At 45.1% G+C, this 26,272-nt stretch overlaps 1 protein-coding gene across 1 annotated transcript in view; it reads right to left on the bottom strand.

Moving 5' to 3' along the window:
* The window catches only part of CSMD1 (CUB and Sushi multiple domains 1), a 1,446,416-nt gene that overhangs the window by 542,544 nt on the left and 877,600 nt on the right, over positions 1-26,272 (bottom strand). Inside the window, exon 8 of the mRNA XM_084811779.1 lies at positions 13,603-13,690. Coding sequence (XP_084667905.1) covers positions 13,603-13,690 — 88 coding nt within the window. The remainder of the gene's footprint in view (positions 1-13,602; positions 13,691-26,272) is intronic.

A 26,272-nucleotide genomic window follows, 5' to 3' on the forward strand; every position in this document is an offset into this window, starting at 1 on the left:
TTTAAAATCTCAAGTTCATTCTTTCTCGAATATGAATAACTTTGAACATTTTGGTAAATTCTTACCAAAAGTGAATTAAAATGAGATTCTCTCTGATCTGCAGCACCCAAATTTTAGAATCATAGTAAGGTTGGAAGGGGCCTACAAGGCCATCGAGGCCATCAAGAGGTATAGCTATCCCCAGCATGATGAGAACCATAATGTACCTACCTGCCATATATTTGTTAAGGACAAGAAGCCTCTCAGAAAAAAGATGTGGCAACTGGCAACCCTAATTCAGCAGTAACGTGGTTGAATACACAGGGATTCAAACCCAGACTTCTTTTAAGAGCTAAGTACCCAAGGACCTGGGCCTGGATGGATGGATGGATGGATTTGTCCGTTTTAGTTTTTCCCATATTTGATTTTTAAAATCCCAAATTCTTCTTCTTTTTTCCTGAACATGGAGAACTTTGTAAATTTTGGTAAATTCTTATCAATACCAAACTGAAACAAAATTCTTACCTATCTATGTTTGATACAGGAGAAGACACAGAGATGGAGGGGATGACAAATATGTGTTCAGTTCATTTAGGCTTAGTATGAAAGATTAAGGAGTAGTACGAAAGCCTCCATAGAAAAAGAGGATTTTGAAGATGAAATCATATCCATGGGAAATAGTGCTGAGATTTAGAACTAGATTTATATCACTGATGTTAAAATATAAAATGTGAACAAATATATGTAACAGGAAGGGGCTGAGATGTAGTTTAGCTGTCATTGCAACATGAAATTTAAATTGAATTATTACATTTGAGCCCCTGGGGAGACCATCTCTAAGGCAAAGTGACAAGAATAAGGCAAAAAAGAAACATATACACCAGAAGACCTCTCTTTAATTTTAAAAGGTAAAATGCTAAAATCATAAGAGAGACAAAAAAGGCATTGAAATGTCTAAGTTAAAGTCATTATTATATTTTAAACTATGAGACCTTTTCAAAGAACTTGTCAGTATTGAATCAGCAGTGGTTAGACTGACTTTAAAATGAACTCTCTCCCTTTTCCATCAATTTCATTCACTAAATATCTTTCTCCAGACCTGGAGAGCTTTTGAATAATGTTCCTGCTCATGTATTGCAATTCAGCCTAATAGCCACAGTCATTATTTTCCTGACAAGTGCAACAGCTTTTTCTGGAGTCTTTACTTGAACTTAGGAAAACAAATCATTGCCTTTGTTGTGCACTCCAGATAATATTTTATTAAAAAATAAAAGAAACCCAAACCCTAAAAATAAAATGTAAAACAAAACAAAAATAGTATTTTATTCTCACAAAAAGAAAAACCTAGAACCTGTCATACTTGCAGAACAAATCACTGCAGCATTTTTTCAATGTATGAAGTTCTTTTTTTAATATAGACCATGAAATACTGTCATGGATATAATGTTTCAGGTGATAGGTAAAGTCAGCTAAAAAGACAACCAATGACCTTTTGTAAAATCTTATAGGCAAAAACCATGACTATAAATGACTTCAAAATAAATGGAGTACCCAGGGACAGATTCAGATAGCGTGTATTTATGGGATTCTTATCTATAAAATGTGTACTATGGACATTGAAAACCCTTCCTTATTTCTGCGTATATTATATATTTCTGTTTTACTGAAAAAATTACATGGTGCATTTGTTTTCAAAACTGTGCATAAAACTGTCAAAAAAAAAATCCAGATCATAGCATTTCAGTCCTAAACAAGTTTATGGGCAGGATCCAACGGGGTGTTGCACCCCTGCCAATTCCACTGTACCCCCACCGATACCATTCTGCAAGTGAGACATGCTGCTTAATGGAGATTTAGTGTTTCTGGGAGCTACCAGAATGGGGCAGCTCAGCAGAGCTCACATAAGGGAGTGCCACCAACGTGTCCCAATCCAGAAATGACAGTTTCCGCTTGTTTCAGGGCTTCCTATAGGAAGCATTATAATCTCACTTGCACAAGCAGTTGCATCCTGCTTGTGCAATGGAATCAGCTGGAGGAGCCAGTTGTACAACAGAATTGGTGGGATAGGCTACTTGGGCAATAGCACCATTGGACACTGCCCTATGGGATTTAATCCCAGATAAGTGTGAACAGGATGGCAACTTTAATGTCAATTATTTCCCGCTCAAAGATCCAGAGAGACAGAGATTGGTCTTGATTGTATAACTCCACCTTTCCCAACCTGCTGCCCCCCAGATGTGTTGGACTGCTATTTGCATTCCCCCTTATTTTCGCCATCATAGTCTACATAAATATTTACGTAGACTAAGATGGTGAAAATAAAGGGGAATGCAAATAGCATCCACTACGCTATTTGCATTCCCCCTTAGTTTCGCTGTCTTAATCTACGTAAATATTTATGTAGACTAAGACAACCAAAAATTAGGGATGGACAAAAGTCCCTTACCTGGTCCCACAGCTTGCTTCGCGGTGGGGGGGAGGCGCTTCGGTTCTCCCCCCGAAGTTCAGGCCGGGGGGGAGGCGCCCTGCCTCGCCTGGCCAAAATTCAGGCTGGGGGAGGAGACGCCCCGCCTCGCCTGGCCGAAATTCAGGCCGGGGAGAAGCGCCCTGTCTCCCCGGCCGCAAAATAAAAAAGTAAATGTAAAAAAACAAACCCCACACACACGTGATAGGCTACGTAACGATTTACGTAGCCTATCACGGCTAGATTTCCTAAGTCAGCCATGATAGGCTACGTAAATCGTTACGTAGCCTATCACAGGTGAGTTTGAAAAAAAAAAAGCGCGTACGCAAATGGCAGCGCCCATGGGCACCGCCATTTGCATTCCTTATTTGGGCCCGGGTAGTCTACGTAAAGATTTACGTAGACAACGGTGAAAATAAGGGCAACGCTACGTAGACTACCCGGGCCCAAATAAGGAACACAAATGGTGGCACCCATGGGCGCCGCCATTTGCGTACGCGCTTTTTTTTTTCCAAAGTTACCCGTGATAGGCTACGTAACCATTTACGTAGCCTATCATGGCTGACTTTGGAAATCTAGCCATGATAGGCTACGTAAATCATTACGTAGCCTATCACGTGTGTGGGGGGTTTTTTTTTTACATTTACTTTGTAATGGCGGCGGCGGCAGCTGGTCGGAAGACCGGCCGCCGCCCCCGCCCCCACTGAACCGCCGCCGAACCGCTGCCGGGACCCGCCGCCGAGAGGGACATTTGAGGGAGATAAGTCCCATCCCGGGGGGGGTGGGGGGGCGGAGAAATTCACCAACAATTTCGGGGGGCCGAATGCGTTGGCATTCAGCCTCCCTGAGATTCGTGGAAAAATTCTCCGCCATCCCTACCAAAAATAGGGAATGCAAATGGCGGTGGCCGTAGCCGCCACCATTTGCGTATGCATTGTTGTTGTTGTTGTTTAACCCAGACGTGATAGGCTACGTAAGTCTTTACGTAGCCTATCACAGCTGAATACAGGGACACAAACGGCGGCGGCGATGGCCATAGCCATTTGCGTCCCTGATAGCCAGCGGCCGGATGTCCGGCTGCTGGCGGAGCCGGCTGGTGGCTCTGCAGAATCCCCGCAGAGCGGAGCCGGCCGGCCAGGATTCCAGGGGGGAGCCACAGAGTGCCTCCCCCCCAGCAAGGATTCTGGGGGGATGGACGGAGCACTTCCCCCCCAGCGGAACCCGGCGGAGCCAGGTAAGGGGGGTTTCGTACATCCCTAGTAAATACTTACGTAGCCTATCATGGCAAAGAGCAATGGCGCAAATGGCGGCCGCTATTATTTGCCATAATAGGCTACGTAAGTATTTACGTAGCCTATCACGAAGCCATTTGCATGGCTGCCTTTTGTCATGATAGGCTACGTAAATACTTACGTAGCCTATCATGGCTTGGCAGCCACACAAATGGTGGCCGTGATAGCGGCCACCATTTGCAGCCACAGCAGCCCGGCAGCGGCCTGAATTCTGGCTGTGGCTGGCCCCGGCCGGTGGCTCCATGGAGTCACCATGGAGCGCAGCTGGCCAGGGAGGATTCCAGAGGGAGGGACGGAGCACTTCCCCCCCACTGCAGATGCCCCGGAACGGAGCAAGGTAAGCGTTTCGTACATCCCTATTTTTTTTCCACAGGAATTTGTTTGTTGTTGCTACAGAACTGATAAACTTTTAGAACACTGTTGCCATATTTGTTTTGCATCTATGAATATACGGCTTTCACCCCCCCCCCCACATACACACACACACAAAACCCACATATATTAATTGCATACCATGGACTGAATTCTTACATTAAGTAGGTGATGTGGAGTTAGGGGACCACCATTTGTTTCCTCACCATTGGATAGCATGTGAAACCCAGGAGGACTGTGGAGGAAAATTATGCTGAGGCAGGCTACTCCCAGGCTGCAGCATCAGCCCTCAGAAAATTGCTTCAACTCTTGGAGAATCACCTTCCATTTTCCAAAGAAGTATACTTGAAAAACCCACTGCTGGAGCTGCTACAGTCTGTTACCTCATCCTGATCCTCAAATTAAGCTATTTCCCCTTGGAGAGGCCTTATCAGGCACCCTACCTTAGGGTTTGTATCTTCCATTGGGCTGCTTGAGGGGGCTCATTCATTTTCAGGACAGCTAGCCTTCTGCTCAACCAACCAATACAGGCTGGCCTGTGTCTTAGGAACAGACATCTTTGTCAAGCCCTATGGTCATGCAAAGCACTAAAGTGGGGAGAGGGATGTGGGCATGCACATAAGCCCAACTCCCAACATGTGTCCCCCCACCCCAGCTGCCATTTAAACCTTTGCATGTTGAGCGCAGTGGTCTGAAGAGAGCTTTGAAGTACATTCAGCTGAACACTCTGCCAAAGCTCTTGTGATCGGGGGGACCCTGCATCATGGGAGTTCTGTAAATGTGTTTGGGTCACCATGTTTACAAGCCCTGATGCAGACCTGTATGTCCAACAAAGAACGATGTTTGATGTAGCCAGGGTTTGGGGCACGGTGTACATGCTTGCATAGATCTACTTTAACTGTATCCATGTTTCAGGTAAACACCTTCAGTTTCAGTTTCTCTCATAGTCAGTTTTAAAAACCAAACATTCTTTCCATCCTGAATAGGAAGAAATGTGCACATTTTTAAAAAGCCTTATAAAATATGAACTAAAGTGAAATTCTTACCCATCCATACTTGTTGGGTTATATATGGAAATGTAAGGGAAAAGAAAATATAACTTCTAATAATGTATAGTTTCAAGTTGACAAACTCTCTCTTAAATTAATGCTGTTATATCAAATGAGCCATTTTTGCTACTTTGAAGCAAAAATATTTTACCATCCTGGACTGATTCGTTTATTTGACCAAGAATGCTTGATGCTATGCACATTGCCTCCCCCTCCCCCTTTTTTTAGTCGAACAGTTTCTATCATTTATTCATCTGAATTCTCAAGATTCAGTTTAAAAAAGTGACATGAAATCGAAATCTTTGCTTCAAGGAACAAAACCAAATTGATCATTTAAATGTTTTAGCTAATAACAGAAGCAGTCGTCCAGTCCATTCCGCTGCTGTGGCCATTATGTGATGTAAACATGGTGTAACGTAACGAGACAGCTATTCTTCTCATCTGGTAGAAGATTATGACAACGCTGGCAATGCTTTAAAACTTGGATCCATGAACAAATCTATTTTACTTAATGCATAATGAGAGCCAAGAGATATTTCTGCACCACTATAGTTGCAGGCATTGTCATGCTTAAAAAAAAGAGCAAGAGTATGCATGCTTATTGGGGAGTACGCCCCAGGGTGCTCATCTGGCTTGCTCTCTAGCAAGCATGTCTAGGACTGGACTTCATGAATATTTCCCACAAAACACCAGGCCACTATAATGATAAGCAACACAATATATTTTAAAAGGCTACTGATGTTCTACATAGTTAGAAAATAAAACATGGCATTAGACTCATTTCTTTTTCCATTCCAAGTTAGCTCTGCACACAATTCCCTCTTCATTCCTTCTCCGCTTGCAAGCTAGCAGTAAAACATGATCAAGACAGCACACGTGTTGAGGCAGTCCTGACAATGACACATGTTTCTTTTAATTTTTATGAGAGTGGCCTAACCTGCAATCCTATACCCAATTTCCTGGGAGTAAGCCAGTGAACTCTATGACACTTACTTTTGAGTAAGCTTGGATAGGATTATGCTATGAAGCATAATGAAGTCCCTCGCTAAAACCAATGGGACTTAAATAGTAATTATCTTTGCCTGGATGATGTCCATATTGAATACATAGTACGTAGGAAGTCCCTAGGCAGGCTTTTTGTAGTTGTCTGCGGTTATTAAATTTTTTCCTCCCTTCCCACTTACACACACACACACACACACACACACTCCAACAGAGTCCATAAAAACAAAAACAAAATGCTTTACCAATAAAAGACAGCAGATCAATACAAATTGGGATAAAAGATTACACAACATGATAAAGCAGTAACAATAATTTACAGAGAAAGAAAATTAACAACAATTAACGCCTAAGTCATTCTTTATCAAACAGACATTTTCAAAAACAGAAATGTTTTTATGCAGAGGGATATTGAAAGAGATGGAGTCAGCCTAATTAAGAAAAAAAATAGTGTTCAATAAAAACAAATATTTTGATTGCTTTGAAATCTGTGAATCTGGCTTATCTTCCTGAATTACAAACTGGAAACAAACACTCATAAATGCTTTTGGTTTACACGTACCTAAACACATGGATTTTTGATGGGTCAATTTTTCCACTATAAAATAGCTAGCAGGCCATATGTTATCGATCCCTGGTTTACAGAATGTAGGAGAATAAATAGTGGCAGCCCCAGGGGTGGGGGGGAAATACGGGGGAGGGGAGACAATGTGCAAAGTGAATTTTCTGGAAGGAGCGGGCAGGGCAAGCTTTGTCCTGCAAGTGATATTCCTGAAAAGAAAATAATAGTGTATTTCATCCTGAACATATTTTCTCTGAAGTAAGGCCTATTGATTTTGATGGAGCTAACTTTCAAGAAAGCATATGTAGGATTGCAACCTTATTTTAATGTATATAGTTTAGGATTCAGTTATAATTAGTACATGCACAGTGCCTTTCCACCAAATAACCACAGTGATCTAGGGCTAGGGAAAGAGGGAGGGATGTGAGCTGGGGGGGGAGTTGCTAGCATCTGGAGCAGCCTCTAGTAAGAATGATATTCTCAAAGGAGACCATCGCTTCTGTTCTTTGTGAGACACTGCTCCAGATGTGCCTCTGTCTAGAAGGAAGCTAATCTGGAGCAGGGATCCATGCTGAGACACAATGAGAGCTTCTTCAAAGAGCAGGCAATTTGGCTGTATGTCCATGTCAAAAGTGACTGAATGATTCACCCATACCATTATTATTATTATTATTATTATTATTATTATTATTAAATTTATTAATCGCCCATCTGGCTGGTCACCCAGCCACTCTGGGCGATGTACAGCATATAATAAAACAGTTTAAAACAATAAAATTCTACAATAAAAACATTTTCTAAAATACCCTAACCCACCCCAAATGCCTGCCTGAACAACCACGTTTTTAATGCACGGCGGTAGCTCATTAAAGAGGGGGCATGGCGGAGTTCCCTAGGGAGGGAGTTCCACAGAGTAGGGGCCACCACAGAAAAGACCCTCTCCCTCGCCCCACCAGTCTAGCGGTCCTGGCTGATGGGACAGAGAGAAGTAGGGATGTACGAAAGTCACTTAATTTTCGAAGGGTGACATTCGTGGGGGGGGGAGGCACTCTGTCCCTCCCCCCGAAATTCTGGCTGGGGGGGAGGCGCTCCGTCCCTCCCCCCCGAAATTCTGGCCGGCCGGCTCCACTCCGCAGGGATTCTGCGGAGCTGCCGGCCAGCTCTGCCAGTGGCCGGACATCCGGCTGCTGGCTAGCAGGGACACAAATGGCGGCTGCTGTAGCCGCTGCTGTTTGCGTCCCTGCAGTCAGCCATGATAGGCTACATAAATGTTTACATAGCCTATCAGGGTTGATTTAAAAAACAACAACGTGCGTACGCAAATGGCGGCGCCCATGGGCGCCACCATTTGCGTTCCTGATTTTGGCACATCTTAGTCTACATAAACATTTACGTAGACTAAGATGGCGAAAATAAGGGGAATGAAAATAGCATAGCGTCTATGCTATTTGCGTTCCCCTTATTTTCGCCGTCTTAGTCTACGTAAATGTTTACGCAGACTAAGACGTGCCAAAATAAGGAACACAAATGTGCGTACGCGCGTTTTTTTTTCTTTTCCATCAGCCGTGATAGGCTACGTAAATCTTTACGTAGCCTATCATGTTTTTTTGGTTTTTTTTAACTGGAAATGGTGGTGGCGGCAGCCGGCCAGAAGACCGGCCGCCACCGCCGCCACTGAACTGCCGCCTTAGCCGCCACTGGCAGGAAGATCTGCCCAAGGTAAGTCCCATCCCGGGGGGGGGGGGTGGGGAGGGCAGACCATTCCGCCACCAATTTTGGGGGGCCGAATGCGCTGGCATTCGGCCTCCCCAAGATTCGTGGCGAAATTCTCTGACATCCCTAGAGAGAAGGCCATCCGAGGCTGATCTTGGTAAGTGGCCTGTCTGGTGTTGTTGGAGGCATCCTTAAGACAGGCTGGGCCAGAACCATATAGAGTTTTAAAGGTCAAAACCAACACCTTGAATTTGGCCTGGAAAACAACTGGTAACCAGTGCAACTCCTTCAGCACTGGAGTGATGTGATCTCGCCAGTGGCTGCCTTTAATCAGGCAAGCCGCCGCATTCTGTACCAGCTGCAGCTTCTGAACTGTGTTCAAGGGTAACCCCACATAGAGCACATTACAGTAGTCTAAATGAGAGGAGACCAGGGCATGTACTACCGATGGGAGCAGATGGTCAGGAAGGAAGGGGCGCAGCCACTGTATCAGATGGAGTTGATACAGCGCTGTCCAGCTCACAGCTGACACCTGAGCCTCCTTGGACAGCTGGGAGTCCAAAATGACCCCCAGGCTGCGGACCTGGTCTTTCAAGGGTAGCCGTACCCCATTCAACACCAGGTCAACATCCCCTAGCCTTCTCTTGTTTCCCACCAAAAGTACCTTGGTCTTGTCAGGTTTCAGCTTATTCCTCCCCATCCAGCCACTCACCATCTCCAGACATTTGGACAGGGATTCTATGGCCAACCTTGGTGAAGATTTGAACGAGAGGTAGAGCTGCATGTCATCCGCATATTGATGACACCGCACCCCAAACCTCCTAATGATAGCCCCCAGCGGCTTCACATAGATGTTAAATAGCATCAGGGAGAGGATGGAACCCTGTGGCACCCCACAAGTGAGTGGCCACAAGTCTGAAACGAAACCTCCTCTCCCAGTACTACCCTCTGGTACCTGCTGGACAGAAAGGACCAGAACCACCGCAATACAGTGTCTCCAATGCCCAACCCCTCCAGGCTGTCCAGGAGGATACCGTGGTCAATGATATCAAAAGCCGCTGAGAGGTCCAGGAGAACAAGGAAGGAGCATTCACCCCTATCCAGAGCCCTCCTCATATCATCCACCAAGGCGACCAGGGTCGTTTCTGTCCCATGCCCAAGCCTGAAGCCCGACTGAAATGGGTCTAGATAATCGGTTTCTTCCAAGTGTGCCTTCAACTGCATCGCCACCACCCGCTCAATCACCTTGCCCAAAAATGGCAGATTTGAGACCGGGAGAAAGTTGTTCAGAACTTGGGGATCCAAGGAGGGCTTCTTTAAGAGCAGTCTTATCACTGCCTCATTGAGGGCTGATGGCATCACTCCCTCCTCAAGGGAGGCGTTCACCACCGCCCTGATCCCCTCACCCAGTCTCTCTCTGCAGCCCATAATGAGCCAAGATGAGCAAGGATCAAGTAAGCAGGTGGTCGGCCATACAGATGAAAGCACCTTGTCCACTTCATCAGGAGGAAGAAGCTGGAACCGATCCCACAAAACCGGTTTGCCACAGGCCGCCTCTCGCTCACTAACTGTATCCACAGCGTGCAGAGTAACACTCCTAATCTGATCAATTTTATCTGCAAAGTGCCTTAGAATGCTCCAGTGGTTCAGGAGCCACAGGACCGACCAGGCTCCGGACCACTTGGAACAGCCTCCTGGGACAGCACTCTGCAGACGCGATAGAGGCAGCATAATATTCCTTTTTTGCTGCCTTCACCGCCACGTGATAGGCTGAAGATACAGCTCTAGCCCATGTCTGATCGTCTTTGGAGCGAGACTTCCGCCACCGGTGCTCTAGCCTTCTCACCTCCTGTTTCAGAGCTCGTAACTGCGGATTGAACCATGGTGCAATCCGAGCCCTGTTCAGGGGGAGAGGGCATTTCGGAGCCACCTGATCTAATGCCCCAGTGATTGCGGCATTCCAGCCACCCACCAGGGTCTCGACCGAGTGGCCGTTGGCGTGCCCCAGAGAATCCCCAAGCGCGTTCAGGAATCCATTTGGATGCATAAGACGCCTGGGGCAGACCATTTTAATGGGTCCTCCACCCCTGCGGAGGGGTTGTGGAACCGAGAAGTCTAACGTCACCAGACAGTGATCTGACCAGGACAAGGGGGTGGTGGACATACCCCCAACTTCCAGATCACTCCCCGCTTCTCCAGAAACAAACACAAGGTCTAGTGCATGACCGGCTACATGGGTGGGCCCAGTTAGAATATGGTGTAGCTCCCAGGAAGCCATGGTCTCCATGAAGTCCCGAGGAGCTCCTGTGAGGATGGCCTCTGAATGTACATTGAAGTCCCCCAACACCAATAAGTTAGGGGACTGTACACGCACATCAGAGACCACCTCAAGCACCTCGGCCAGGGAGTCAGTCGTGCAGTGGGGTGGACGGTACACGAGCAGAATCCCCAGACTGCCCTTCGGGCCCAACCTCCAGTACATGCACTCAGCAACCTTGGTCTCCCAGAGGGAGGGTCTGGTGAAGACCAAGGACTCTCGGTAGATAACAGCCACTCCCCCTCCCCGATCCCCAGCCCTCGGCTGCTGTGCATATGAAAATCCAGCTGGACACATGGCTGCAAGGGTTGGAGCAGCAGCCTCGGCCAGCCAGGTCTCCATAATACATGCCAGGTCTGCACCCTCATCCAGGATCATGTCATGGATGAGGGAGGTTTTCTGGGTAACAGACCTGGCATTGCAGAGAAGCAAACAAAGGCCAGAAGATGGAGTCATGCCTCCCCCAGCCATCCTTTGGCTCTGGACAGGCCCAGAACAGGGGACAGATACTACACATCTCTCCCTTGTTCCCCTTACCTGGCTTGGCCTGCCCCTAGCGTTCTGCCAGTGCCTACCACCCAGCCTCGGTATGCTGTGGCCCCCAACAGTCCCCCCACTGCCTCCATCAGGTAGACACATGCCCCCTTGCTCCCGCCTATCAGGCAGGCTACCCACCCCTAAAAACACAACAAAATCCCCCCAAAATTAAAACAACAACAGTAACAACAAAACAATTAAAAAATCCCCTTAAAAATAATGCCAGGCAGAAGTCCACAGTAGTGATAGTGGTGGTGGCGGTGGCAGCAGAGGCCCAGCAGCAGCAGGCATGCCTCTTTCCCAATTGTGGCAGCTGATGCAGAGATGGGGCAGAATTATTCTTCTTCAGCAGAGCCTGATGAAGGAGACCATGCTGGAACAGTGGGTCATGCTAAGATGCAGGAAGCAGCCTTCTCTATGGGGTAGGTACTTTGAGGTCATAGGAGCCCTTCCTTATTGTATCTATGTTGAGTAGCTAGCACATTCACAGTTCCTCTGAACTTCTGAAGCTCCCTTATACAGCTAGCTCAGTACTGCCTACTTGGCTAGCAGCAGCTCCTCTCCAGGGTCTCGGTCAGAGGCCTTTTCCATAATCTGCTTTCCCATCATCCCATGGAGACCGGTGGCTCCTATTTTGGTGGGGCTGTGAATCCAATATGGATTTTGGTCAGAACCAGCCAGAACTATAAAGAAGCTATCCAGGGCACTGAACCTATTTTGGGGATAGGGTTGAGCACCTTGGACAGCTCCTTTAGAGTTCTGGCTGGTTCTGACTGAAACCCAGAATGGATTCACAGCCCATCAGAGATCGAAGTCACCAGCCTCCACTGCCATCATCTGTATTCTAACTGGAGGTGTCAGGAACTGAACCTGTGACCTACTGCATGCAAATGATGTGCTCTACCATTGAGTGATGCTTTCTCCTCTTGCAGCACATTAGTTTGCTCTGACACATCACTGAACAGGATATGGCTTTTATTATTTCCCTTTGTCCAGTAACCCAATACTTCACAAACATCTCAAAGAAGGAAACAACTGAAGAGGTCAGTAACATCCCTTTCTGTGAAACTGTCCTCTTTTCTACTTGATAGAATTCTTAGGTCTTTCTAAATTACTTTTTCTCCCCTCCTGCTGAAAGATTTTCAGCTTTTTAAAGAGAACTGTAGTTTGATTTTTTTTTTTTTTTTAAAGCCAGTTCCCTTTTCCTGCTTAGCAGGGTGACTAAAGCACACTGCATCTCTGTCAAATCTGCTTCAGAGCCATTGTGACTGCAGCAAAATAAATCAGCACGATGAAGGCAGGAAATCTAAATAATTGCAGCTTTCCCAAATTTACAGAAATCAGCACAGTTAGAATAAATTTTGCACACATTATTATGTGGGTTTCCAAAAAGAGAGTGAGTGAGAGAGAAAGAATTTTGAGTTCAGACTTCAAAAAACCCATAATAAAACAAACAAAAAATGTTTTTATGTTTAAAAAAGGGTGTAAACTTATAAACAGATTACCCCCTCCCCCCATGACTTCCACAATTAAACTAAATGTAGGAAAGGGGAAATTTGAAACCTCAGGGAAGAACTAAACATGCAACCCAAGAGTTCTGGTGCACAGTGTCTAGTAGTGCTTATGCTGTGCCCTCACATTACTATAATGTATGTTATTCCACGTAATTGACAGAGGCTGTTGGGGAAAGAGAAATTCACAGCATGATGGTATCAGGACACAGGGTAAAATGTACTAACTGTTACAGTGGTGGAGGGGGAGAAGAACTGACGTGGGGTTGCTGTTTTCAATGGCACCCTCATGTTCCTTAAGTGTGTTTGTATCAATGGACAGGAAGAACATTTTCTGGCTTCTGTGGAAGTCTTGTTTGCATTATGAAAATATGTTTGGGCATATTAAATTACTGCAGCATCAGGGGCAAGACTGGCGCTATTAGAAAGACAAGTGTCCCGATCCAGAACAGTATTCATGCTGCAAGGCACGCATGGAACCCTTGTGCACTTACAATTCCCTGTTCACTTTCATGGAAAGGGCCATTGCAAGTCTACACAGAAGTCCTCCCCATCTGTGGAGATGCCCTAGCCATTGAAATGGACATGGGAACCCTTGCGGTCAAGGCATTACATCTGCATAGGAACACTTAGTCTGGGGGCGCCAATGCTACTGCTCCACCAGTTACTACATTCAGGCTTTATTATCCCACCAGAATGCAGGATAGCAGTTTTCATGAGAACTTCAGACTTCTAGTATGCCCTTCTCACATAAATCCATATACATACATTCCCAAACACAATAAATCCATACAAAACTCTTACCTAAAGTCCAAGCCAGTCCTTTTCCCATTGTCAGGAATGCCTGGATCAGGACACGTATCTGATGCGACTGCATCCCCACCTTGACTCACTGGAGTAGACAAGAAAACAACAACAAACAGTTAGGCTGTCTTATTAACATATTTCAAATAGAACTTCAGGGGGTGGGGGAGTCCTAAAAAGTGAAAGTGCATTCTTGGATAAGAATGAAGATAGTTTTTCTTTTATTCACATAGGAGAGAAATGTAACAGAGTTGCTTGATTTCTACATGCATTTTGCATTTGGGGGCACGTTCCGCCAGAAATGTCTCCTGCACAAACTGTATCCTTTTGAAAGTTCCCAGTTAATAGGAGAGAGGTTGCTGGTAAATGATGATGCAATTTGTGACTGGTTTCCATTCAAACAAAAAAGATTTCTTTTTCCTGTTTGAAATGAATTGCACAGTAATATCAGAGAAAACAAACCTTACTTCAGATGCATTTCTGCCCGGTTCTCAGAGAGGATGAAAACTCTACTGTGAGAGCCAGAAATACCTCCCCACCTTTGTACCTCCATTCCCAGGCAGTGACAGTAGAAAGACACCTTCTGCACTATTTGATGGTGGCATGGTGAAATTCTTATAACTTTTTTTGGGTGGGCGACTTATTTTTTGGAAAAGTTGGGAGGAGAAGCTTCTCTTTCAAATCTCTCTCTCCCCCCCTCACCCCCACCCCCTGTTTTTAGACTGTTTTTGCCACCACAGGAAAGTGATGGCAGTGTTCCCTCAGCTCTCCAGGGCCATGTCTCCCCACAACACCTCTGGGGAAGGATGGTATATCACAGCATAGTGAGCCCAACTGTTCATCATAAAGGTCAGCAGCTAGAAAGCAAGCGGTGACTCATTCTAAAATGCAATCCCATGCCTGGATTATCAACTTTTCCTCGCCATGCTGAATGGCCAACGTATCTGGGATAATCTCTGCAGCACTTATGAGCCTAAACATCCCATAGGAATATGTACAGTGGGGTTGGGAAAGGACTGTTCTGCCTTAAAAACATTTTTGTGCACATTTTTCAAATTGTACACATTCAGACCTAACGCATTTTTGAAATACACTCATTTCTCTTTCCTCACTTTTCAAATGTATGTATTTTATTGGACACAATTGTGCTGTTCCATGGAATGCATTGCAAGTCTGGAAATGTATGTATTTCCAAACAAAAACTGTGTTTCCAGGTGATGCTGTTTGGAGAAACTCACCCCCTAAAATCTTAGAAAGCAGATTTCAAACACATCCCTAACTGTATTCTGCTATTGATCTGAGCAGTGTAACAGATAAAAAGCAGTGGAGCAGCCAATAGCACAGTGGTGTTGCTGACAGTTCCTCCAATTATGCCAGTAGTGTGGCTAGTGTTTGGTCCTTAATAGGGCAAAATTACATGCTGTGTGTGTTGTGTGTGTGTGTGTTTAAAACAGTAGCCATGGAAGGGGGAAATTCTCTCCCAAACTGCTGTTTGTCCCAGAGAGGAATCTGGTGCCATTGTGATGCCAGTAGTCAGATTTCTTAACGGTACATCCAAAAGAGTAGTTCAGAGTGCCAGTTTTTCTTAATCAGTTTTTCTTAACTTTGACTACATTACACATAAAAAATGTAGGACGCAAAGAGAGGTCTTTTCCCCTCTGAGAAGTACTGGTGACAGAGAGCTGAAATACACATGAGTTATTTAGTCAGCATGCAGAATAGCTGATAACACATGTAAGTACGAGGGTAAAATTCCAGTGTAGTATCCACTAGGGGCAGCATGACCTGCCCCTTCCAGAAACCAGTGTTTTTTTGCAGATTGGGGTTGTGTATTGGAGCCGCACACGGACCGGGGCCCAGCAGGGCTGGCCATGTGCACACTGCCCCTGTTGGATACTATATGTGTGTGTGTGTGTGTGTGTGTGTGTAGTACACACACACATACGTGCAGAAGCATGCTCACACACATCTTTTTTACTTACAAAGCATGTACATCCCTCTTGAAAGGTGTTTGGAAAACACCTTTTGAAGGTAATTGCAGTACTGTCTTCCAGAACAATCCAACTGTACTCAGCTGGAATGTTTTCATAGTCCAGAATGAATTAGAAAGGCCCAAGTGGATTATTTGACAGACAGTATCATTTGAGGCCCCTTCATGGATCACTGCCTTGTTGTGGCGAAGGGGCTTGCGTAACTCAGTGAAGCCATAAGCTATGCCGTGCAGGGCCACCCAAGACGGACAGGTCATGGCAGAGAGTTCTGACAAAATGTGGTCCACTGGAGAAGGAAATGGCAACCCACTCCAGTATTCTTGCCAAGAAAACCCCATGGAACGTATCACAAGGCTAAAAGAGATGACGCCGGAAGATGAGCCCCTCAGGTCGGAAGGTGTCCAATATACTACTGGGGAAGAGCAGAGGGTATTTCCAAGTAGCGCCAGAAAGAGTGAAGTGGCTGGGCCAAAGCCGAAAGGACACTCAGCTGTGGATGTGTCTGGTGGTGAAAAGAAAATCCGATGCTGTAAAGAACAATACTGTTTAGGAACCTGGAATGTTAGATCAATGAGTCAAGGTAAGCTGGAGGTGGTCAAACATGAGATGGCAAGATTGAACATCGACATCTTGGGAATCAGCGAACTAAAATGGACAGGAATGGGAGAATTTAATTCAGGTGACCATCATATCTACTATTGTGGCCAAGAATCCCTTAGAAGAAATGGAGTAGCACTCATAGTCAACAAAAGGGTGGGAAAAGGAGTACTGGGGTACAATCTTAAAAATGATAGAATGATCTCAGTACGAATCCAAGGCAAACCATTCAACATCACAGTAATTCAAGTTTATGCCCCAACCACTGATGCCGAAGAAGCTGAGGTTGATCGGTTCTATGAAGACCTCCAACACCTTCTAGAACTAACACCAAAAAAAGATGTCCTTTTCATCATAGGGGATATCATAGGAATGCTAAAGTAGGAAGTCAAGAAATCACCTGGATAACAGGCAGGCATGGCCTTGGTGTACAAAATGAAGCAGGACAAAAGCTAATAGAGTTTTGCCAAGAGAACAGGCTGATCATAGCAAACACTCTTTTCCAACAGCACAAGAGACGACTCTACACATGGACATCACCAGATGGTCAATATCGAAATCAGATTAATTATGTACTTTGCAGCCAAAGATGGAGAAGCTCCATACAGTCAGTAAAAACAAGACCTGGAGCTGATTGTGGCTCAGATCATGAGCTGCTTCTTGCAAAATTTTGGCTGAAATTGAAGAACGTAGGGAAAACCACTAAACCATTCAGGTATGACCTAAATCATATCCCTTATGAATATACAGTGGAGGTGAGGAATAGATTTCAGGGATTAGACCTGATAGACAGAGTGCCTGAGGAACTATGGACGGAGGTCCGTAACATTGTTCAGGAGGCAGCAACGAAATCCATCCCAAAGAAAAAGAAATGCAAGAAAGCCAAGTGGCTGTCTGATGAGGCTTTACAAGTAGCTGAGGAAAGAAGGGAAGCAAAAAGCAAGGGAGAAAGGGGAAGATATATCCAACTGAATGCAGAGTTCCAGAGAATAGCAAGGAGAGACAAGAAGGCCTTCTTAAATGAACAATGCAAGGAAATCGAGGAAAACAACAGAATGGGAAAGACTAGAGATCTCTTCAAGAAAATTGGAGATCTCAAGGGAACGTTTTGTGCAAAGACGGGCATGATAAAGGACAAAGAAGGCAGGGACCTCACAGAAGCAGATGAGATTAAGAAGAGGTGGAAAGAATACACAGAAGAACTATACAGGAAAGATCTGAATGTCCCTGATAGCCATGATAGTGCGGTCACTGAACTTGAGCCGGACATCCTCGAGAGTGAAGTCAAGTGGGCCTTAGGAAGCATTAGTAACAACAAAGCTAGCGGAGATGATAGTATTCCAGCTGAGCTATTTAAAATCCTAAAAGATGATGCTGTTAAAGTGCTGCATTCAATATGCCAACAAATTTGGAACACTCAGCAATGGCCGCAAGACTGGAAAAGGTCAGTTTACATTCCAATTCCAAAGAAGGGCAACGCCAAAGAGTGTTCAAACTACCGCACAATTGCGCTCATTTCACATGCCAGCAAGGTGATGCTCAAAATCCTACAAGCTAGGCTTCAGCAGTATGCGAACTGAGAACTACCGGAAGTACAAGCTGGGTTTCGAAGAGGCAGAGGAACTAGAGATCAAATCGCCAACATTCTCTGCATCATGGAGAAAGCAAGAGAATTCCAGAAAAACGTCTATTTCTGCTTCATTGACTACGCGAAAGCCTTTGATTGTGTGGATCACAACAAACTCTGGCAAATTCTGAAAGTGATGGGAGTACCAGACCACCTTACCTGTCTCCTGAGAAACCTGTACGAGGGTCAAGAAGCAACAGTAAGAACCGGACATGGAACAACCGAGTGGTTCAAAACTGGGAAAGGAGTATGACAAGGCTGCATATTGTCACCCTGCTTATTTAACTTATATGCAGAGTACATCATGAGAAATGCCGGGTTGGATGAATCAGAGGTCAGAATTAAGATTGCTGGGAGAATTATCAACAACCTCCGATATGCAGACGATACCACCCTAATGGCAGAAAGTGAAGAGGATCTAAAGAGCCTCTTGTTGAGGGTGAAAGAGGAGAGTGCAAAAGCTGGTTTGAAACTCAACATTAAAAAAACTAAGATCATGGCATCTGGCCCTATCACTTCCTGGCATATAGAAGGGGAAGAAATGGAAGCAGTGACAGATTTTACTTTCTTGGGCTCCAAGATCACTGCAGACGGTGACTGTAGCCATGAAATTAAAAGACGCTTGCTCCTTGGGAGGAAAGCTATGGCAAACCTAGACAGCATAGTAAGAAGCAGAGACATCACCTTGCCAACAAAGGTCCGTCTAATCAAAGCTATGGTTTTCCCAGTAGTAATGTATGGCTGTGAGAGCTGGACTATAAGGAAGGCTGAGCGCCGAAGAATTGATGCTTTCGAACTATGGTGCTGGAGAAGACTCTTACGAGTCCCTTGGACTGCAAGGAGGTCAAATCAGTCAATCCTAAAGGAAATCAACGCTGAGTGCTCATTGGAAGGACAGATACTGAAGCTGAAGCTCAAATATTTTGGCCACCTAATGCGAAGAGAAAACTCTCTGGAAAAGACCCTGGTGCTGGGAAAGACTGAAGGCAAAAGGAGAAGGGGACGGCAGAGGATGAGATGGCTAGATAGCATCACGGATGCAATGAATATGAACCTGAGCACACTCTGGGAGACTGCACAGGACAGGAAGGCCTGGCATGCTATGGTCCATGGGGTCACGAAGAGTCGGACACGACTGAACGACTGAACAACAACAATCATTTGAGAGTGATGGGAGATTAGGTGTAAAATATGGTTGAAATATGGTTACAAAGCTGTAACAGGTTTAAAAATGCGGCAAGGTGCTGTGGAGTTGTGTGTGTGTGATGGGTGAAGGAAAGCATGATGACAAACGGATTACAAGTGCTAAACATTATAAATCCTTTCTGCCTCTTTCAGAGGCATCACAACCAATTAATTTAGCTGAAAGTTGAAGCTTGACAAGAACCAAAATACTTGTCAAAATCAATTATTGAAAAGTTATTGCAGATATGCCTGCCATACACACACATACACATGGACACATGAATAGGAAGCTCTTCTAAGTGCCAAATTGCTGGCCCAAAGTGTTGCTTCCCCATAAAACTGATAAAATTGCAGTCATTACAGAACATTTCAACATAGAAAACTTCACCATCTTTTCCTTGGTTAGGCTATTATTTGAAAAAGGTACAGAATATAAGCTGTTCTGTCCTATCTAGCATCTCAGAAATCAAACATATGCCTACACTTTTCTCTTTATTTATACAGAATATTTCTTTCCTTTTGGCAATATCTGTCTTCAACATCAACTGACAGAAATTATGACAGCGTGAGAATCCAACTAAGAGTAATATTTTTTTCAGATGTTGAACTCAACGTTCAAAACTCAAGTCCTTTTGAAAACATTTTAACAGGATGTTGTTGTTGTTTTTAAAATCAGTTTTGTTAACTTGCACTCTGGTCCTAAACATTTGCACACCAACCTGTCTCCCTGAAATCTAATGGAATGTCTTAGCCATACTGGAGGAACATTATGATTTGGCTTGACGTTTTGTGACATTGCACAACTAGGCTGAAATCCTGCATTGTTAGGCTGTTTGAATTTCATTGACACTTCATTATGACTTACAGTGCAGTCGTATAAATGTCTAGTCAGAAGAACGTCCTACTGATTTCAATGAGGATCACTCCCAGGTAAGTACGTATAGGATTGCAGCCTTAAACAGCCTAACAGTATACATCATGGGTGGAGAATATGTGGCACTCCAGATGTTGTTGTACTGCAACTACCATCAGCCCTAACCAGCATAGCTAATGGTGAGAGATTTATGGGAGTTGCAGTCCAACAACATCTGGCTGGCCACAGATTCCCCATCCCTGGTATACAGGATTACAGCCGAAAATGTCTAGTGCAATACATATTCATTCTGGATTGTGTCAGATTTGATTGCCCCATCTGGAAAGGATGCAGGGGGCACCTACAATTAGGGATGCTGGAGAAATTCGAGATGAACTAAAATGAGCTCAGATTTCTAAGTATCTGACCTGAGGAATCCACTATGGAGTGACCCCTTCAGGTGACACTGAGTCCGAGGACTTTCAGATTATTTTTTTTACTTTTTTTAATCTCCCACTTGGCAATGTAATCCCTTCACTAGTAAGTGTTGAACAGACACTTGTCATTGTCATCCTCCTTTTCAACACTTCCCTGAGTCTCCAGCAAGCCTAGAAAGGGGAGTTATTGGTTCTTCCTCCCTTTCATGGCTCCTCCTCAGAGTAATTACTCCTTTTGCACTAATTTCCCCTTTGTTTACTGCCCAGACTTTAAATTTGCACAAATTGAGAGACTGGGAAGTAAATGGAGGGAAAATTTGCACAAATGTAAAGGCTGGGGAAATTTTCTCTCCATTTACTTCCCAATAAATCTGACTGTCATGATCAGGCATTCCGTCAGGAAAAAAAAAGTGACAACCCCACCCATAAACTTTCCACAGGAGAAAAGCAATGGCTCTTTATTCTCCAATACCAAATCACTTTCATTCAGAGTGTGTCAGAGACATACAGTCATGAACAGCAAAACTTCTTTTTCATGTCATCTTTTCTATAGCAAATTTCTGCAGAGTAGGCCCCAGCTGCACAACAAAATAAATTCATCTTTTCACAAAATGAACTGTCTTGTTGAACATCCCGAACACAAGGCATAAAAACAAGGAATGTAAGCAAATCAAGGCTACTGCTGCAGATCATGTGGTGTTTCATTGATGTGTGTGCGCTCTGGGCAAGTAACATTAGGCTTGCCAACATTTTTTTCTGTCAGGGCTCCTGCACTTCAAGCAACTGTATGACCCCCCCCCCCCAAAAAAAAGAAAACAGGTGAAATTTTTCTGTCTCTGTATCGACATGCTGGCCTGGGAATGGTCACCTGCTGAATTTCTGCTTTCATGCAGCTGTTATGAGGGGCAGGAGAAAGTTGGCAACGAACAATATATGCCAAAAGAGGTTCAACTGGCATCTTTCTGGCACCAGGTTAGGACTTTCTTCTACTCCTAGGCATTTGATGGCATATGATCAGGTCTTTTTAATGTTTTACCATGTCCTGGTAGTTTATTGTTAATTGCTTTTAGCTGGCTCAAACTGTTTTACATTTTTGGATGTTGGTGGCTTCATACTGTGTTTTATCATGCTGTATATTAGGGTTTTAATTTTTGTGAACTGCCTGGAGAGCTTTGGCTACTGGGTGGTATAGAAATGGAATGAGTGAATGAAAACAAACTGTGTGTAAATCCCAGCATCTATGCCAAAGAGAATATATCTTTGTTAAGAGTCCAGAAGCAGCTCTGTAGCTCTGTAGCTCACAGCTCTGCAGTTCACAGCTCTCCACTTTGCCATCTCCTGTCCCCCACAAGCCTCGGATAGGGATAGGATTGTATGAGAAATTCATTTCAGCTCATTTTTTTAATCAGGATTTATCCAGTTCGCACCTTCTGGACCGAACATGGACTTGAACGCAGTCTGTACTGTCGAAGTCCGTACATTTATGAGCTTGCAATGTGATTCACAGACCAAAAGGAATGTGTTCAACAGCATGCGTATGTTTGGAATATGTGTATGAAAAAATGTGCACTTTTGAAAATGTGCCTAAAAACATTTTAGTAGATTGGAGACGAATACGTACATTTCAAAGATACGTGCGATTGATGCATACGTTAGGAAAAACACACACGGAACTACACACTGATTTTCATATGAAAACACACCAAAACAAAGCTTTCAGTCTGATACGGACTTGAGTCAGAACGAGCTTTGAAACGGAATTCAGAGAACTTTGGCAAGCTCAGATTTTGCTGATTCGCGCATCCCTAGATACAGAAGGAAGGGAGTCTACTACTAACACCTGCTGCAGCCTCCTCCTCCGCCCCCCTCTGCTCTTTCACTGCCTCCAGTTCAGGAGCAAGGCACAGAGTCTCACTCCCTCTCAAATACAGCGTGAAAAGCTGTGCATGCCAAAAAGAGGTTCTCTGTCTCTTTCACAATATCCAGATCTTGTTTGGAGAGCTTGTGCCTTGGACAACTGAGCTGTGGCCCTTCCCCAAACTGAAATTTGGTGCCTGTTGGCAAGCCAATATGTTCTTGGTGCTTGTGGTCTTGGTGCCTGTGGATGCCCCAATCCACCCTCTACAGCTATGGTGTTGTTGTCCTGGTTCATGGTGTGTGTGGGGGGGGGTTGTCTAGATCACTCTCACACCTGGTGGGGGATGAACCAGGACACTCTTGACATAGATTCATATTTTGTTCCACCTTTTTTCATTATTTTCAAAACATGAAACAAAGAAACACATATATATTTAACAATAAAAGCAAATTAATTAACAATTGGGTTGCTGTGAATTTCATAGAATTCATTCAAAGTGGTTGTAGTAGTAGGGGTGGACGAAAGTCCCTTACCTGTCCTCGAAGGATGTTCGTGGTGGGGGGGAGGTGCTACGCTGCTCCCCCCATGAAGTTCAGGCCGGGGGGGAGGCTTCCCGCCTCGCCCGGCCACGAACATGAAAGTTTTTTTTTTAAAAAAACGCCCCCTGATAGGCTACGTGACAATTAACGTAGCCTATCACGGCTAGATCTGCAAAGTCAGCCGTGATAGGCTACGTCAATCGTCACGTAGCCTATCACGGGTGACTTAAAAAAAAAAAAGCGCGTACGCTAATGGCGGCCCCCATAGGGAGCCGCCATTCGCATTCCTTATTTAGTCGCTGTAGTCTACGTAAATCTTTACGTAGACTACAGCGACCAAAGAAGGAACGGGAATGGCGGCTCCCTATGGGGGCCACCATTATCCGTATGCGCTTTTTTTTATTTTTTAAAGTCACCCGTGATAGGCTACGTGACGATTGACGTAGCCTATCACGGCTGACTTTGCAAATCTAGCCGTGATAGGCTACGTTAATCGTCACATAGCCTATCAGGGGGCGGGTTTTTTTCTTTTATTGCAATGGCGGCGGCGGCAGCCAGTCGAAAGACCGGCTGCCGCTCCCGCCCCGCTCGAACACCCGCCGAACCGCCGGCCGGACCCGCCGCCGGGAGGGACATTCGGCGAAGGTAAGTCCCATCCCGGGGGGGGGGCGGGGGGCGGGGGGGTTCGGAGGATTTCTCCCTGAAACTTGTTCGGGGGGCCGAACACGTTGGCGCTCAGCCCCCCGAAGTTTCGGGGAGAAATTCTCCGCCAACCCTATGTAGTAGGCACTTACATTATAATCCATTATAATCTGTTTTAACCTAGTCAGTCCTTCCATAACATACCATTAGGCACCGTGGTTAGTCATCTAGGGCACAAGGCTATGAACATTAAGATGGAAAATAGTCCTTCAACTCCCAGCACGGAGCGGGGCAGGAGGCTGCTGTACAACGCATTGGATATGTTGTACAGGCATTTCCGCCTTCCCCGCCCCAGAACGCCCTTTTTCGGCTGCTCCATGCTCCTCTTGTGAATGTGGAGCATAGGACTGTTAAGCACTGCATCCGAGGCAACACAGAAGTGGGGGGAGGTCAGTTCTCTGGGAACTGACCTCAGAGCGTGGGCTCTGAGGTCGGTTCCTGGAAAACCAGATATCCTGTGGCCATCTAGCTGCTGTCTAGCACCCGTAGGATTGCTCCCTCCATTATTTAACCATGAAAAGTAACTCAACACCTTTGACAGTGTACAGTTCTTTAGGGAATCCAATAGTATTCAGATGTCTTACAATTTATCCAGAATTATACCAAATACAGTTCCTTTTCTTTTCCAGCACCATTTCTAAAACACTCCTCAAGTCCTCATGCTTTTTATATTACTGTAGTTTTCCATCATAAACCTCACTTTTATGCCAGGGTGTCCCTCATTTCAAGCTTCATAACCTGCTGAATGAAGGAGGAACACCTTTGTACCTCAAAGGCTTTGTGTAATTTCTTTTCTTTCAAACAAGCAGTGTGTGTGTGTGTGTGTATACACACATCCCACTCCATATCACGAGGGAATTAACATGGACAAATATTGTGTTGGAATAAAGAATCTATATAGAACTCCCAGGAGATAGCTGTGAGGAGAAGCTGCCAAGAATCTAATATTCTGCTTACAGATCTTCCATGTAAAATACTCATATTCCCCCCCACATTTTCTATGCATTGTCCACATATATTCCTCTAAAGGAAGAAACAAACTGTATACCAGAATAACATCCCTTGGCCTAAATCAATGTGGAAACCAAGTACAAATGATGCAATTAATTGGTTGCCAGACTTTTTCATCCACTTTGGACAAAGCCCAAATATTGAATTGAAATGGTCCACTTTGGAAGTATTCAGACCTCCTCCAAAGCAGTCCAAAGTTGAGCTGGTATCAGGAGAGCTGTGAAAGCCCCGATACATGCTTTCAGAGTAGCTCCTGCTCACACCATCAAGGCAATAGTGTTAAAGGATGAAAATAAAGGATCCGCTCCAAAAATGGCTGGTATGGGGGAAGCCTATCCCCAGAAAGTATCCTGTTGCCCCAAGGGTCCCTGGTGCAGGCTGGGCTTGTTCTGCCCACCAGGGAGTTTCAGAAGTGCCGCCTTTATTCCCCCTGCCCTCCATGAATTCTTAATTGTCTCCGTTTACTTGCATAGGAAAAAATAAAAGCTGAATCCCTCAAAAAATGCTGAGAGGGGGGAAGTCCATCTGCTAACGAGGAGCCTGTTGCCCAAGGATGCAGACTTGTTTTTCCTATGAAATGATTACATGCCAATTGCCACTGTCCACAAGAGCATGGACTGCTATGAAGGCACATTGGGGCTTTGACAATTGATGCATGCATTCAGAGGAGTCCATGTTCATGCTGATATCAGCAGCTGTCCTATAATCATTGAATGGAGACATGTGAAGCTTCAGAAAACCAAAGTGAGGCTCTGCCTTGGGTCCAAAATGAAAAGGGTCTTCCCGGAAGTGGAACAAAGTAAAGCAGCCTCCCATCTGAAACACTCAAGTAGGTCCTGAAGCAAATTTCTTTCTGGGCACACTCATAATGATTTATATAAACAATAAGTTGTATTTTTAAAACAAACGTTTTTAGCCCAGTTTTGTTTTCCATTGTGGATGTGATGAATAATTTTCCATTTGCACCATACAGTACACATTTTAACAATTAGTTAAATCTGATTGGTAGCTCTGTATGCTCATCCACATCTTGTCACAAACACTGATCTGATGGGGGAGCCCATTGATAGCCTTTGAGCTAGGGAGGATGAAAGTTCACCTTTAAGGTGTTCATAGATGAACATCAGCTAGGAAACTTGCTGTGTCTGAATCCTCAGTAAGCCCTGTTGGCCTGCATATAAAGAAATAGACTGGAGGCAGCTAACTAACGTTGGGCTCCAGAAATAAAACTGATTCCCATAAAATCAGCATGGAGCGTTGGTTTCCAGATTTTTTTACTTTGAGGGAATCTTTTAAACAATGAATTTTCTACAGACAAATTCCTCCACTTCTGTTACGGAACCCCTACATATCACAGAATTTAGAGGTGTACCAAAACAGCCATCCTGAATTCACAACCCCATTCTCCGCCCCCCGCCCCCCCCCCGGATGGGACTTACCTTTCACGAATGTCCCTCCCGGCGGCGGGTCCCGGCGGCGGTTCGGCAGGTCTTCGTCAGGGGCGGGGGTGGCAGCCGGTCTTTCGACAGGCTGCCGCCGCCGCCATTACAAGAAAAGTAAAAAAAAAAAGCGCCCCTGTGATAGGCTACGTGACGATTAACGTAGCCTATCACGGCTGACTTTGCAAATCTAGCCATGATAGGCTACGTTAATCGTTATGTAGCCTATCACAGGGGCGTTTTTTTGTTTTTTTTCTTTTGAAGTTCGCGGCCGGGGAGACGGGGTGCTTCTCCCCAGCCTGAATTTCGGCCAGGCGAGGCAGGAAGCCTCCCCCTCCGGCCTGAACTTCGGGGGGAGCAGTGAAGCACCTCCCCCCCACCGCGAAGCAAGCTGCGAGACCAGGTAAGTGACTTTCGTACACTCCTACATT

Source organism: Heloderma suspectum, chromosome 1 (assembly GCF_057233095.1).
Source record: "Heloderma suspectum isolate Gila_16-S chromosome 1, 16-S_ref, whole genome shotgun sequence".
NCBI lineage: Eukaryota > Metazoa > Chordata > Lepidosauria > Squamata > Helodermatidae > Heloderma > Heloderma suspectum.